The following is a 15,113-nucleotide window of genomic DNA, read 5'->3' on the forward strand; positions in this document are numbered from 1 at the left end:
ACCAAAGCAAAATTAGCTAACAGTGGTTAATGATCCACAGTGCAAACTATAAAGCCTATTTTAATATTTAAAAACATAATTTGGATGTTACTGTTTCAAAAAATAAAAGGAAGAAAAGTGAAGTTCAAAGAAACAAATGTTAAATACTTATTCATTTCAGTTTCTTACTAGATTTGTAAACATTCTTTTAAATAAAATACTATACATTCAATTTCAGTAGTTTATACTTGCCCCTTCAGCATTTTTCCACTTAATGTTCATTTAAATTCTTGCTGCTGGTACTAATTTGGTGCTGTCTTGAAAGTATATATTTTGCATACTATAAGAAATCATATTAGTTTCAGTACTAAAATACAGTGAATGCTAATGTATTTATAATAGCTATTAATTCGTTTCAATGATCTTAACTCTGTCTGTTTATCCATGGATGCATATCATTTACGTGGGATTCAGAATACCATCATCTTATTCCTGAGATTTTCTAATTATATTTGATAGATAGAGCCACTTGAATATAACTTTATAATAGTTTTCAGTTAAATTAGAATACTGTAATTCATTCTGCAAATGTTTTTACATTTTCCTGTAATATCTCATTACTATACCGTTTAACCTGAAGCATACAAAAGTTTTTCCTCCTTCCAGTTCTTTTGATATCAATAAATTATGTACCTTTCAAAGGTACATAATTTATCAATTAACCCTCAATTGATTTGAGGCCTCTTACTAGCACTAAATTACCATGTAAAATGCTTACAAATTGTTTAATTTGAAAGTTACTTTTTAAAAAAAAAATAGGACTTTTATAGTGATATGTCAATTAGCTTCTCATGTAGTATTTATAAATTCTACCATACTACTCAGTGTTTCCTGGATGGGTGCTTCACTCAGGTAGCTACTGCTTGAGAGGAAGAATAGAAACCCCCTCCCCCATCTTTCAAATAATGGGGAGGGTTAATTTAGATTAATCAAGAATATGATGGTGGAGGCAGACACATTTTTTTCTATCTAAAATTCTCTTTTGGAGGAGAGATCATTTTAAAATCACAATTACCTCCTTTTTTGGTAAATTTCAAAATCTGGACTGTAAACTTGAATTTATTGTGAACAGCCCAGAGTCCCCTGTATGAGGGAGATGGGCGGTGATAAAAATATGATAAATAAATAAAATAAATAAATCTGGATTATACCAATTCAGACTGCATATGGGTAGGGATCATGTGATTGAATGCTCCCAAACTCTAATAACAACAGCATCATAATCAACAATAACATTTCATTGGAAAATTACATATAAGGGAAAAGGGGTGGGGTTGGAATAGCAGTCACCATATTCCTCTATACTGATAAAGCTGCCATAATATCACAAAACCCTATGGGGTTGAAAAGAACTATAGTGACAATATTTTGGTATTGCATACAAATTCAATTGGTATTTAATTTTGATAAACCTAAAATTCTGGTCTTTGCCCAGCAATCCTAGACAACAAAAGAGCAGAAAATAGAGCAGGTTATTGCCTTTAAATACCTTGGGGTAGGTTTTTTTTGGCCCAAATCCTTTATAGTGTACTAGTGGGAATTTACGCAAAAAAGGATGCACTGGAATAAGTGCAAACAAAATTCCTGGGATGTTGTGCCCAATGGAACAGCAAATGCCCAGTTAAGGCTTGAGACAGGAATGCTCACAATCCAGATAAAGGACTGGAAGAAGATGATAAACTACTGTTGAAAATCCAGTTCTTTCCAGCTGGCCTGACCCCTCTAGTTTTAATGGATAATTTTTGTTCTCCCTGGAAACAGAATGTAGAACAGAAGTTGGCATTATATGGGTTTTCTGCACCATTTCTAATCTCTCTAGGGTATGGCTAAGCCAAACAACTCACTCAAAGAATAAGGGACTTGGAGTTCCAGGCTAAAGTTAATAGGTTGCCCCAATATGGCAGAAATTGGATAAACAAGGGCACTTGGAAACCAGCAAAAAATTTACAGAATCTAACTTTCCCCAGCCTGAGGGTAGCATTTTTGCTGCAAGGAAGATATTCCAAAACCCATTAACCAAGTGCACCTGCCCATATGGTGACAAGGAGATTGAATCCATTCTCATGTATCATTACCCTATAAATGTTATGGGGATATTAGGTCTACTTATATTGTATTCCTAATATCTAAATTACCAGGAAAGCCAGACAGTTTCTGCATGAAATCATCTTCTAGAAGATTCAAAATCTTACTTGCTTGGTAGTCAAATTTTGTATTGCCGCAGTGAAAACAAATCATAACCCATCTCAGGAATTACTACTTCTGATTAATTCACCACTTCAGATTCAATATGCAGATTTAGCAATTGTGTTAGTTATTTTGTTTTAGATTATGTGCATATTTACTTCATAGGCTGTAGTATTTTAGACTTACTGTACATTTGCAGTTTATTAATATTAATATTTATATTAGCTTATGCTACACTTCTTGCTGAATATACAGTTAGGTAAAGGTAAAGGTTTCCCTTGACATTAAGTCCAGTTGTGTCCGACTCTAGGGGGTGGTGCGCATCTCCGTTTCAAAGCCGAAGAGCCAGCGTTTGTCCGTAGACACTTCTGTGGTCATGTGGCCAGCATGACTAAACGGAACGCCATTACCTGCCCGCTGAAGCGGTACCTATTAATCTACTCACATTTGCATGTTTTTGAACTGCTAGGTTGGCAGGAGTGAATATACAGTTACAGGTACATAAATACTGTATTTCAGCAAGTGTCTAAGTATAATGTAAGTGTACATTATACTTCTAACTCTTAAGGATCAATTATAGTAGTAACTTTTATCTATCATAAGCAATCGGATAAACACGTTCTGTAACTGTGATGTATTTATACATTTAAAGTGTATTGTTTTACCTCTGCAGCACTTTGAAGCAGCGTATACAACTAGAGTGTCAAGTGTTCAGCAGGGTGTCCATGGGGACTAACATGCCTCTAGGGATCCTCAGCGGAGCACTAAGGGAAGCAAGTGGCATAACATGCATCATGAAATTGTGACATAAACTCTGACGTTAGGTATTGCATGTGACATTGTGACGCACACCCTGTCTCCAATATGAAAGAAAGGATGGAGCTTGCATCATGGTATCACAATGCCCATTTTGTTATTTTGGCGTCACCAGGAATAGGAATGGATGCCTCTGCTGAGGAGTCATATCTTGAGACTAGTTAAACTCTCTCTACCATTTTTTTTTTTTAAATGGTTTCAGTTAAAATAAAATATGAAGTTGGGATGCTGCAAAGCAAAGCACTAAACGTTAGTACTCTTTCTTCCCCCACTCCCCTATCTGGACCCATAGGGATTCTTGAAAATTAAAAAGGGTGGATGGCTGCAGTCTAGTTCTTTAGAACTATAACCAACTCTGAAGTGGAAAAAACAAGAAGAAACCAAGACTGAGATAATCTGGAGTGGCATAATGCATCATAAGGGAGTAATGACAGGTGGCAAAAACTAAAATCTGACTTTGCTAGGTTTTTTTTTTTTTGGCAAGTTTTGTCTTTTTGAATTAATATCTTTCTAGAACACTTAATATACTACTATGAATTCTATATACTTGTGTCATGGGAATTCGTATCTGTGTTCAGTGAAATAATAATAATATGTGGCTTTTTCAAAGGAAATTTGTTCAGCTATTTCACTTTGTTCCACTATAGAAAGTGCTAGAAAGATAGCAGCATTCAGGGAATTACCTGAAATCTTAAATGCAATCATTATTTCTAGAGGGACAGACTGTAATATGTAAATAGATTTCTGTTTTTAGATTTATGATAGTAATGATGTTCTAGGTTATTGTTCAGGGTAGCAGTAATACAATCTAGAAGTCTAGCATTTAATAATAGGTAGTTCAGATGAATCCACCTGTGCTTAACTGTGCTGCATCCTTATTTTAAATAGCTGTTAACTAAATAGTAGTTATGATATCCATGACTAACCCTTTTCCTGGGTTAGAGTTGCTAAGGGTTTCATATTTAATCTCCTGTCTCTTTGCATGCAAAAATTACTTGAAAGCATTGTACTTAATGACTTAAAAACTATGATTAGAATAGTGACTATTACATAAATTATATGGGAAAGTAATTGGCAATGCATCCAAAGGAGTACACATTATGGAGAATGGCAAGCTATTCACTTGCAGAAACATTAAATTATCTCTATAGCAAGAAAACAGCAATTAAAACAGCAAGCAGCAAAGGGGATGGTAATGGCACTCTGTAAAATTGCAGCTGTTCCACAGAGGTAAGAAAACAAAATTTAATCAGAAATGGGCAGCTTAAGTAAGAAATTATGACATCTTTGGCTGACTGGAGCATAACTGTCAAGCCTGGGCTGTTTGGTGGTCAATAGTGACATTCCATGTGTCAGTGAACAAAGTCTCTTGATACAGTAACCCTCAGTTCACACATTACTGAAGCTCCAACTGTCGAACATTTAAGTCCCTTGGTACTACTGCATCTTCCAATTTTTCTTGACTGGCTCATGTTTCATTCTTTGGCAATTTGCCCTAATGATATCCCTCAGGAGCTTTCAGACTCTTCTTTTCCATATTTAATCCTGTTATATTAATCTGGATGAGAGTATATAATGCTGTTCAAAATTGTAATCTCTTGTTTTTCTACTGCTTTATGTTTTTTAAAGCATTTTCTCTGCTTGTTATTTAGGATGGAAATTCATAACACAAATGGTTGAATAATTCTAAAGTGGAAGCTGAGTTCTCTGAAACATCTTTAGCTTGTTGATTATATTCATATTTAAGAAGTAAAAGCCTCTTAAAACATGAGGTAGGAAGAGCTGTCAGAGGCATTTGAGCTTTCCCAGCCACTTCCCAGTCCAGGTGGCCTGTTTCCTACCCCTTTTTTGGAAAATAGCACTGCTATGAATTTGAGGACAGTAAAATATTATCTTTACCCACAATCCTTTTATAGTCTCACCTTGTGGATCTAGAACTCTGTATTTCTTTGCTTTGTATGTGACTGGACTATCATGCCCCACCCATGGCACTTAATAATCCTATAGCTATTCAAAGGGGTGCTATTTCATTAACTGCCTCAATTTTGCTTGCTGGAGTAATCCATTCCCAGGTAAGACACCTTGTCAATATGAAGAAGCAAGGCACTTCACCCTACCGGTTGGAAGCGTTGATGCTGGTTGCTTTATTTTGTGTCTGTATTCAAAGAAGACTAAACAGGGATCTTACTTCGAAAACGAATGAAGTGGCTGATGCGATGTACATTGGAGCTGCCAATACAGTTCCTAGAAGTGGGGTGGAACCATATTAAAAGGGATGCTTTGAAATCTTGATTAATCTTCATCCTCATAAGGCGTTACATAGGCTCGCTGTGTGAATGGATGTAGGTATGCATGTTTAACTTTGAACTGTTGACTTACGTTCCATTTGCCTTTTATCTGAACAATGTAGAAAGATATGGGGAATGTCCCTGCCCCCACCCCCCGCTCTGTATGAGGCAGTGGAGCCACGTTAAAGGCATTGCTTAGCTGCATTAGACCTGGGGAGATCTCCAAGTGGCACCTGGCTTTGCAGAAGATATTTCCACTGAAATGTATTGGCCAGATAGAGTAGTCTACCTTGAGACATCATAGTGAAGTGCCTTGCTTTTCAGTGTCAAGACACCATGTGGAAGTAGCTCAGTCCATCAGTTGGGGTTGAGGAGCCTCTGCAAAATGGTGCTACTTCACATAGGTATAATATACATGTGTATGTAAGCATGCATCATCTGCCCTTTCTCTTCCAAATTGTCCTGACTATTGATATTATTGTGCACATCGCCCTCAGGAGGAGTATTGTAAAACCCTCCGCTATTTTCTCTTTTTCAATCATGTTCCTGACAGGCATCTATGGTAGACAACCTGGGAGATCTTTGATGACTACATGATTTGTGAGTTGCCAGTACGTGAGGTAGGAAATGCTGTACTTAGTTGTTTTTTGTGCCACTGGCATAATTTCAGACACCTTAGGCTATATAGAAGGAATCCATAGAATGGCTCTTTCTCTCATTAAGAGGGCCCTAGTTTGTATAGCAACATGGAGAGGAGCTTTCTTTTGTGTGATCCATTATCTCAGTGATAAGAAAAGTTACATTCTGGTGGTTTTATGTCTTTGTCCTCTGGCATGTTTACTATAAGATGTCCTTATGCAGAATTCTCAATCCTGTAAACAGAGGTTCCACACTTGATGCCAGGTTTGAGTTTCTAAGCTCATTGCAGTCAGAATATTATAATAAATGTACATTATTATGGCATCAGGAAATACATAGTAGATAAGCAGAGATTTAAAAAGAGAAAGCAGAGTGCTAGATTATATTCTGGATATTGTGACCATACAATGCCTTGTGAGAATTAAGATCTATTTCATGTGAAATTCATCTGCTGACTGCATCTGGCTTTCTTTGCAGTGAGTTTGCCCAGAGAAACACATTCTTGTTAATCTCCCTTATAGTTCAAATAGCAATCTTAACAATACGAGCTAGGCTAACACTTAAGAAGCGCAGGGTCTTATGTGTGAGACGCACTCCTTGTACCCTTTGTGAATTGTAAAACAGACTGGGGCTCTTGGGACAATTATTAGTAGAGACTTAACTCCTCATTAAATAAAAGTAAGACCCCTGTTTAGCATTTTATTCAGGGAACATGTTAAAATAGTGCCAGCTTTGTCCCATTTGCTTGTCTTAATAGCATTTTCTCTCTAGGATATTGTCCTTGGCATAGTGTTTGGTCTCTGTACCTGGGCCATTTCTGCGATGCCTCCCCCTGCATGGCAACCACTGCAGCTGGTATTGTTATCCCAGGGGTCTCTTTTGGCCTCAAACCAGCAGCAGAGATAGATCTTGGAGCGCCGCCTCCTCTTTATTCCTTCTACTCAAAAAGACCATTGGTTCCTTAAGACAGGAGCGGGTTGGCAATCTTGGGACGGTTGTAGCTACAGTAACTATCAGGGGAAAGTTGAAGGCCACGGTGGGTAGGATGGGGTAGGACAGGAATGTATACGCTTAAATCATATGATATGTTGGGATTTTTTGAGGGGAGTGGTGCTTTGTTTCTTGTGGGAGGTTTAATCCAGTTTTAGTCTTAACACTGCAGTTTTATAACTTTTATTATTATTAGATGTATGTGCATTTTATTTTATGTACATCTTTTATGCCTCAAATGTGCCCCGTTATCGTGGAAATAGCTGAAACATCAATGCTAAATGTGATATAATGATTTTATATTCTTCCCTGATAATTTTGATTTTTAGCTTTTTTTCCATAGTTTTGTGTATTAACACTTATATCACACAGTTCAATTTAACGCTGTATTATACTTTAAGTTTCCATAATCTTAATACTGTTAGTTTAGTAATATTGTGATTTTATATTTGTGTCAGTAATTCTAAATTTTAGTTATTTTTCCACATATCATATTGGATGGTTGTAAATTGTCATCATCTAATGTTATTTTATGCTAGTCAATGACCCAAAAAAATTTGATTGACTGACTGAAATGGTGGGAAAGCGACAATTATACTGTTATGCTATCACATAGAATTGTCTTATTTTCTGCCCTACCATTTCAAATGTCTGCTGGCCTGACAAATACAAAATAAAAAATATATTAAAATATCCTGGTTTATTTGCTGCTAATTTGCTGCTGCTTTGCTATATAAAGAAAAGGGTTTTGTCACAGAGGAAAAGATTTGCTTGTATGGTATAAACCCTACTTCTCTGTGAAGAGAGATTTATCCATAGCTATTTATTTCAATTGTTATTTAAAGAATGATGTTGATAGCATAAACTGTTACTGTGTGAAGCATAAGCTCTCTAATCCATTTGAGGTGTCCCTTGATGAGGCCAGAGATATTTTCTAGCACATGAACCCCAAGGGAATCCACAGTCCTAGGAATTTTTATTTGTATGGTAAGATCCAAGCAAGTCCAGACTTCTTTGTTTGTTTGTTTTGTGTTCACTTTGTTTGAGTCCCCTGGTACTGTGCTGTGTGACAAAAACTGAAAATGCTGTTTGATAAAAATGGAAGCTGCTCTATTGTAGACTAGTATACATCAGCTATTTGGACTGCTTGGTTTTGTAACAAGAACAGACATTTCACTTACGACATAATTTCTTGATGCAAGCAAGAATGCTTGCTGCCAAATCTAAGTTACCTGTATGTGGGAGGGAAAAAAACAGCATTTGTATCAACAGATTCCATGCAGTGGAAAATGCCTCATGTAAAACTTTTCATTTCTTTTGCATCTCTTTCAGAACATAATTTTAACAATGGCAATAATAAGTTGGAGCATATTACTGCCTGTAGCAGAACTTACTTTTGGCAAGCTCTGGCTAGATGGATTAGAGATGTAGTCCAAGGTAGTTAGCTGAGAGAGAATCCTGGAATGTACAAATATGACTGTTCTTCATATTTCATATTCAGTGTGAGATGAATAGAAAGAATATACTGTAGCTGTCTTTTATTACTGTCTTTTATTTGCATTTCCAATATTGCAGCATAGAGAGGAAGGCATTGAGTTGGCTTTTTTCTGCTTAATCTACAGTATTACAGGTATTTGTGATGTTCATAGATAATTGTATTTCTTTTCCAAAATGACCAGTTGTATTTCTGAAAATCAACAAGCATTTTTGATAACTTATTTTGATAACTTGTCTGATCTTGTACCAATCTCCCATCTCTCTCTCTGTCTCTCTGTCTGTCAGTAAAACTGAAAGAGTTTATAAATTTACCAAAAAAATTGATGTACAAAAACCCAAAGTTCTGCTGTGTATCTAGTCCTTAGCAAGAAAGAACTTTCAATGCAATCTACTTTCCTACACTCTGGTTCACACTGCAATAAAGAGAGAACATATAATGTGCTTTGTTTCTTTGAGGGACAGCATTCTGCACATGAATCAATATATAAGGAAACATTTATAGATTGAATTGGCTTCCTTTCAGTAGAAGATGCAACTGTTTCTACATCTCTTTATGAGACTATGATTGATACTGGTATTTCATTATGTGAATGACTGTGATACTGCCTTTCTATTGTACACAGAAATTTATCTGAATTTATCTGTTTTATCTGAATATTGTATATACATCTTAGTTGCAGGTTTATTGTTGCTGACATGCTTAATGTAATGCTTTCTTTCTTTTCTATCTTATAACATTACACTTTTGCTGTGTCTGCTTTGAATTCTAGTTAACTGCTTGTGTTCATGGGTCAGCTGCATTGCTATATCCAATGTACTGGCAGCACATATACATACCGGTGCTCCCACCACATCTCCTGGATTACTGCTGGTAAGAGGTTAAATATGTATTATTCTTTACCTCTCTAATAATTAAGCAAGACAATATGTTGCTGTTTATTTAAATTCATAGGATCACTTGAACATTAAATCCAGTTGTAGTAGTGCAGACTCAAACTGAAAACATGCCATATTTGGCACTGCTTTATACTAAGAACAAACACAGATAAACATATTTTAAACTGTACTTCTGCAGGATTAAGATATGAAACATGACTTACATGACTTACATTTACATCACTAGGCCTTAGATGTTGGTGAATTACAGACTTGGGACAAAATCCAAAATTTTGTGTTATCTTAATTTTCTGTATTTTCCAAATGGATGTAGAGATTCCGCAGTGTGGGCTCAGAATGTTTCTCGGTTGAGGAAAGGTAATCAGAAGGTCCTCTGCAGACTCACTGAGAGCTACTGAATTTTATCATTACTAATCTAGTAATGTCTGCTTGATATTTTGTGTGTGCTACATGTATTTCAGAGCTTAGTTGACATCTCTTAGTATGTTACAGTACAAGCACAAAACAAGCTAGTATTTAAATAGCACAGATACTTCCAAGATCCTACATCATTTTCATGGGCATAGTTTATTTAGATGTCTTATAAGTTAATATACTTGTCCCAGTAAAGAAAGTAATGATTTAATGGGATTAAAAATCATTGAAATCAAAGGGCAGAGATAGAACTTCAAAACTAACATAGCCGAAAGAAGGAGCAACAGGCTTAGGTAAATTGTCAGGTCTCAATGTGATGTTAAAAGAAAACAAATGCATGCCTCAGCCAGGCTTTTGAGACAAGAGAGTTCCATAAACCAAACAGAGAAGTCCTCTTTCACATTTGCACTTCTCTGACAGGCTTTAGTGTTGCTTAATTTTTAAACAAGAAAAAAAAAATCACATTAACCTCTTGGTACAGTTTCTTACCTATAGCACTATATGTATTGCATGATGAAACCTCTGTTTTTCAGAAGCTCTATTAACACTCTGATAGGATTAGATAATTCTACTCAGAGATGCATAATGATTTCTTATGAGATTCTCCCTATTTTTACTGGAGAACAAACATTTTTCACAATAAAACCATAGTAATTTTGCAGTTTATACTTTATATAAAATAACAATTATTTTAGGAAAATGATGGACTAGATTAAGATATGTATTTCATAAATTTATAAGTGATTACCAGAGGGAAAAAAATTATGCAGGTCTTAATTGTCCTGATTATTTTTTTCTCCTTTTAAGTGCCTGACACTTTCTTTAATGATATAAACTGCTAATCAGAAACTGATTGTGCCAAGCTTTCCCCAGTATTACTTTTCTATGAAATATGAAGAAAAAACTGATTCATATCAAGCACTGTTTTTAAATAAAATCCTGCATTTTGATTTTAATGCAAGATAATATCTCACTTTGGTGAAAGGTGAAAGGTCCCCTGTGCAAGCACCGAGTCATGTCTGACCCTTTGGGGGGACACCACTTTCGCGACGTTTTCTTGGCAGACTATAGCACGGTGGTTTGCATTGCCTTCCCCAGTCATCACCTTCCCCAGCAAGCTGGGTACTCATTTTACTGACCTCAGAAGGATGGAAGGCTGAGTCAACCTGAGCCGGCTACCTGAGAATCCAGCTTCCTCTGGGATCAAACTCGGGTTGTGGGGAGAGTTTCAGTTGCAATACTGCCGCCTACCTCTCTGCGCCACACGAGGCTCTCAATATCTCACTTTACTTTGGATATATTTGAAGTACAGGTACTCTTAACAACCATTCATTCAGTGACTGTTTGAAATTATGACGGTGCTGAAAAAATGGATTTTCAACCTGTCTGAAATTACAACTGCAGCACCCCTGCAGTCACATGATCAAAATTTGGGTGCTTGGCAGCCTAACCATACTTACGACTTCAGGGGTGCTTTAGTTCCCCCACCCACTTACCTTCCCCCCAACTCTGCCCTTTTGGAAGCCCTGCACCCTGCCTTGCAGGGCAGCAAGCAGACATGGAACCGTGTAGTTCTGGGGCTTCAGCCAGCTCCAGCCTCCCTAGCCCAGGCAGGTGGGGGGACTTGAAGGCAGTGTTTGAGGCTGGGCGGGACCAAGCCCGGAATGGCTTGGATTGGGGTGGGTACTCAGGCTAACAACCAGTAAAATTCACGTAACGATGGCAAGGGGAGTTGCCAGGATTGCCATTGCTAAGCGATGCCATCTTGCTTTACAACCACATTGCTTAGTGATGGAAATTCCAGGCTTAATTACTGTCGTTAAGTGAAGACTACTGATAATACCTCAGGGTTTTAATATAAATGTTATATTACTAAATTAGTTAATAGAAGAAAAGTGTATGCACATTCAATAGAGTTAATGGGATAATATAACTTCTAACATAAAAATCTTAATTACAAATGAAAAAGGCCCACCAAATTAATATATAAAGAAGAACTACTTCAAAAACTTAAGAGTGTATTTTCTTTTCGTCGAAAAAGAACTAATGCAAATGTTGGCAGACAGCATGTATCAACAATGCACTGTTTTAAATGGGATACAGATTTCTACTTCCAGTGTTGTATGTTAACTCTGTTAGCCAACCCCCAGGCCAGAAACTGCAGATTTCTTGATACCAGGATAGATTCAAAACTATGGATATTACCAAGAATATCTTTAACAGAAAGCAATTAATACAAAGTCATAGTGACAATCCTATTTGATATCAGCCCCAGATATGTTGATAACAGAGTAAGACCAAATTGTATGGGTTAATGTTCCAGTTCCTGAGTAGCATCCCCAATAGCAAAACATTTGGTATCCAACACTTAGTAAACATTACCTGAGACTTCCAATATACATGAACCAATTTTTGTTGAAGTAGCACCAACAATATTTTAAGATTGTAGGAACCTAATTTTACAATATTTAGGTAAAGGTAAAGGTTTCCCTTGACGTAAAGTCCAGTCGTGTCCGACTCTAGGGGGCGGTGCTCATCTCCGTTTCTAAGCCTTGGAGCCGGCGTTGTCATAGACACTTCCGGGTCATGTGGCCAGCATGACGACACGGAACGCCGTTACCTTCCCGCCGAAGCGGTACCTATTGATCTACTCACATTTGCATGTTTTCGAACTGCTAGGTGAGCAGGAGCCGGGACTAGCCACGGGAGCTCACCCCGCCGCGCGGTTTCGAACCGCCGACCTTCCGATCGGCAGCTCAGCGGTTTAACCCGCAGCACCACCGCGTCCCTTAAACAATATTTAAAGTGGCCATAAATTGATTTATCAAGGCAGGACACTGCAGTTTGTTATTCCAAAGCTTGCATAAATAACTAATACTAATTTCTTCTACTTCCTATAAAAATATTTATTGGTTTATGAACCATAGTTAATTGAAGTATTTGCTTTGCATAAAAGTACTTCTATAGGGAAGGAGAAAGATGTGATTTTGGGGGACTAATTTTTCTCTGCCACTCCCTGCACTATGACTCATGTGGATTTGGAAGAGTCCTCAGCTACCTTGATGAGCTTTTTAGGAGGCTACAGTCGAAAGGAGGAATATGCAGAAATCATCTTCTCATTCTTCAGTGAGACTATTTCATGAATGCAGTTTTGTTCAGTGGGATTCGGAAACTAACTTCTTACATCTTATCTATTATAAATTGGTATGCTTTCCAAGAATCTAAAAGTCTCATTCTGTCTTATCCTAATTTTGTGTCAGTGTATATAACTACTCTTAACATTTGTAGTAAATTGTAAAGCAATGTAAACTACACAATCATTTCTATACCTTTTGCCTGTATTCTTTGTCATATAATATTTATTGATACTCCAGTTTATATATGGAAAATGAGGCTGACTTATCTAGAAAAAAGTGTCATAGTTAGGATTTGAACCTCCAGTCTAAATTCATGGCTGTAATCACCAGTCTACTACCTGTAACATTTTATAATATTATTCTCAATTTTACAGTGAAGTCACATTTCAGACCCACAGAGCTGCCTAATATGTAATCTATAAACTGTAAAAGTGATTCTATACCAGTTGGCAAGTTTTTGCCATTGGGAGGCCGACCTCTCTTTATTATTGTTTTGTGTGTTTGAAGGCCAGGGATGGCAAGGTGGTGATATATCAAAATTGGCATGGATTAAGATTCTGGAAGCATTTATTTAGGGTGACTTGAGGTTTTTTTAATGGAAAAAACTCACAGCTTTTTATTGGTTGGAGTTGTGGGATTTTTTTGGAGAGGGTGAAATCTGGTAGTATAATTTCTAAGGCTTTGAAATAAGATGGTTGAAATGTAGGTGGTCTATGGATTGACCATTCTGTTCAACCCACATGCAGAACAAAATCCCTAATTGTAACTTGTAGTTCAAATTCACAAGGTAGAAAATGTCACTAGATGGAAAAAGAAATACACTATTGATACAACCTCCTCAATGTGTTTCATGCTGTTTTGAACAATAGTATGTATGTAGCATAATATCACTCTGGCAGTCATAAAGTACATTTAGGCTTCATACGTTGTACTTACTATATAAAAGGAGTGTGTATTAAAGAAGTATGAAAGAAAGTTTTACTGCCAGGTTTGTGGGAAAGCTTTATAGCAATTAGTTAGTCTGGCTTTATCTGCTTTAACCAAGAACCACATGCTGATTTGTGATACTATATCATTGTGTCTCAGGTGAACCTGGTGTTAGGTCATCTGTGCCTATGATGCATGTCATGAATGAGGGACATAAATTGGTCCCAGCACACATTCCCTATGTTGCAAATCATTCCCTTGTTGAGTCCCTCTTATGACCCTTGCATTTTGTTGGCCACATGCATATGAGCACAAACGACTATGTCATGACAGATAATCAATACCATCAAAATGGGCTCCTCTTTGGTAAAATTCAGGGCAAGCTTTATGAGATATGATTTAAAAAAAACCAGACAAACATTTTAAGAACATCCTGGGAATGCTTCCAACTTGTTTCAAATCACCTTCTTTGACTATTATGAAATTCTACTTGCATTTCATAAATGCAGAAAAAAATGAATTACATTTACCTATAAGGAACAAAGTTTTGGGGGGATATTGAAGAACTTTTAGATCAGAAAAGAGAAACATAAAGCTTAAGCATACATAGTTTTTGTGGCTATTGGCCGAATTATTTGAGTATTTAGCACCAGCTGCATTTCCATCCGATTGGGAAGTAGTGAGCAAATAGAACTGGATGCCATATACCAAATTTGATAAAATTCCGGCCAGAATGAAAGAAAGTTGAAATTGAAAGTGATATAATTCTGTGTTTTTCTAAAAACACAGAAGTAAAAATAAGTAGATTGCTAAGTATGTACTAAATATACAAATACACAATTGTTACCTTTTGTAAATCACAGTTGCATTTAAATCCAGCCTTACTCATTTAATATACATCAGACTTCAACTTTTCCCCTGCCTTCTATTGATCAAGTCTAATCCTTTTTAAGCCTTGCCATGCCTTGCCATGCCTTGCCATGCCTTGCCTTGCCTTGCCTTGCCTTTTTTTACAAAATTTATAAGAGCATTTTTTTTTCTTTGCATAAATGTGTACAGTAATAGAAGGCATAATTCTACTGTTTGATTCCTGTGTAAGATTTTCATGGTCACCTTGCATTTTGCTATTTCAGTGTAATCCACTGCTGTTCAAAGTGACCATATTATTCATATAGTAGAGCAGTTTAATTAAAGTAAGATAAACCCAACATTTTGAGCTTGAAGATACATACAGCTAGATTTCAGTAGCACAAGGTAACCAAAATGTTTCTGTAGTAATTTA

The 15,113-nt window shown here is 36.6% G+C and overlaps 1 protein-coding gene across 1 annotated transcript in view; it reads left to right on the forward strand.

Annotated features, from left to right (window-relative positions):
• Positions 1–15,113, forward strand: part of DENND1B (DENN domain containing 1B) — a 200,761-nt gene that overhangs the window by 120,818 nt on the left and 64,830 nt on the right. Inside the window, exon 10 of the mRNA XM_063298387.1 lies at positions 9,227–9,327. Coding sequence (XP_063154457.1) covers positions 9,227–9,327 — 101 coding nt within the window. The remainder of the gene's footprint in view (positions 1–9,226; positions 9,328–15,113) is intronic.

This window comes from Candoia aspera, chromosome 3, assembly GCF_035149785.1.
Source record: "Candoia aspera isolate rCanAsp1 chromosome 3, rCanAsp1.hap2, whole genome shotgun sequence".
Lineage (NCBI taxonomy): Eukaryota > Metazoa > Chordata > Lepidosauria > Squamata > Boidae > Candoia > Candoia aspera.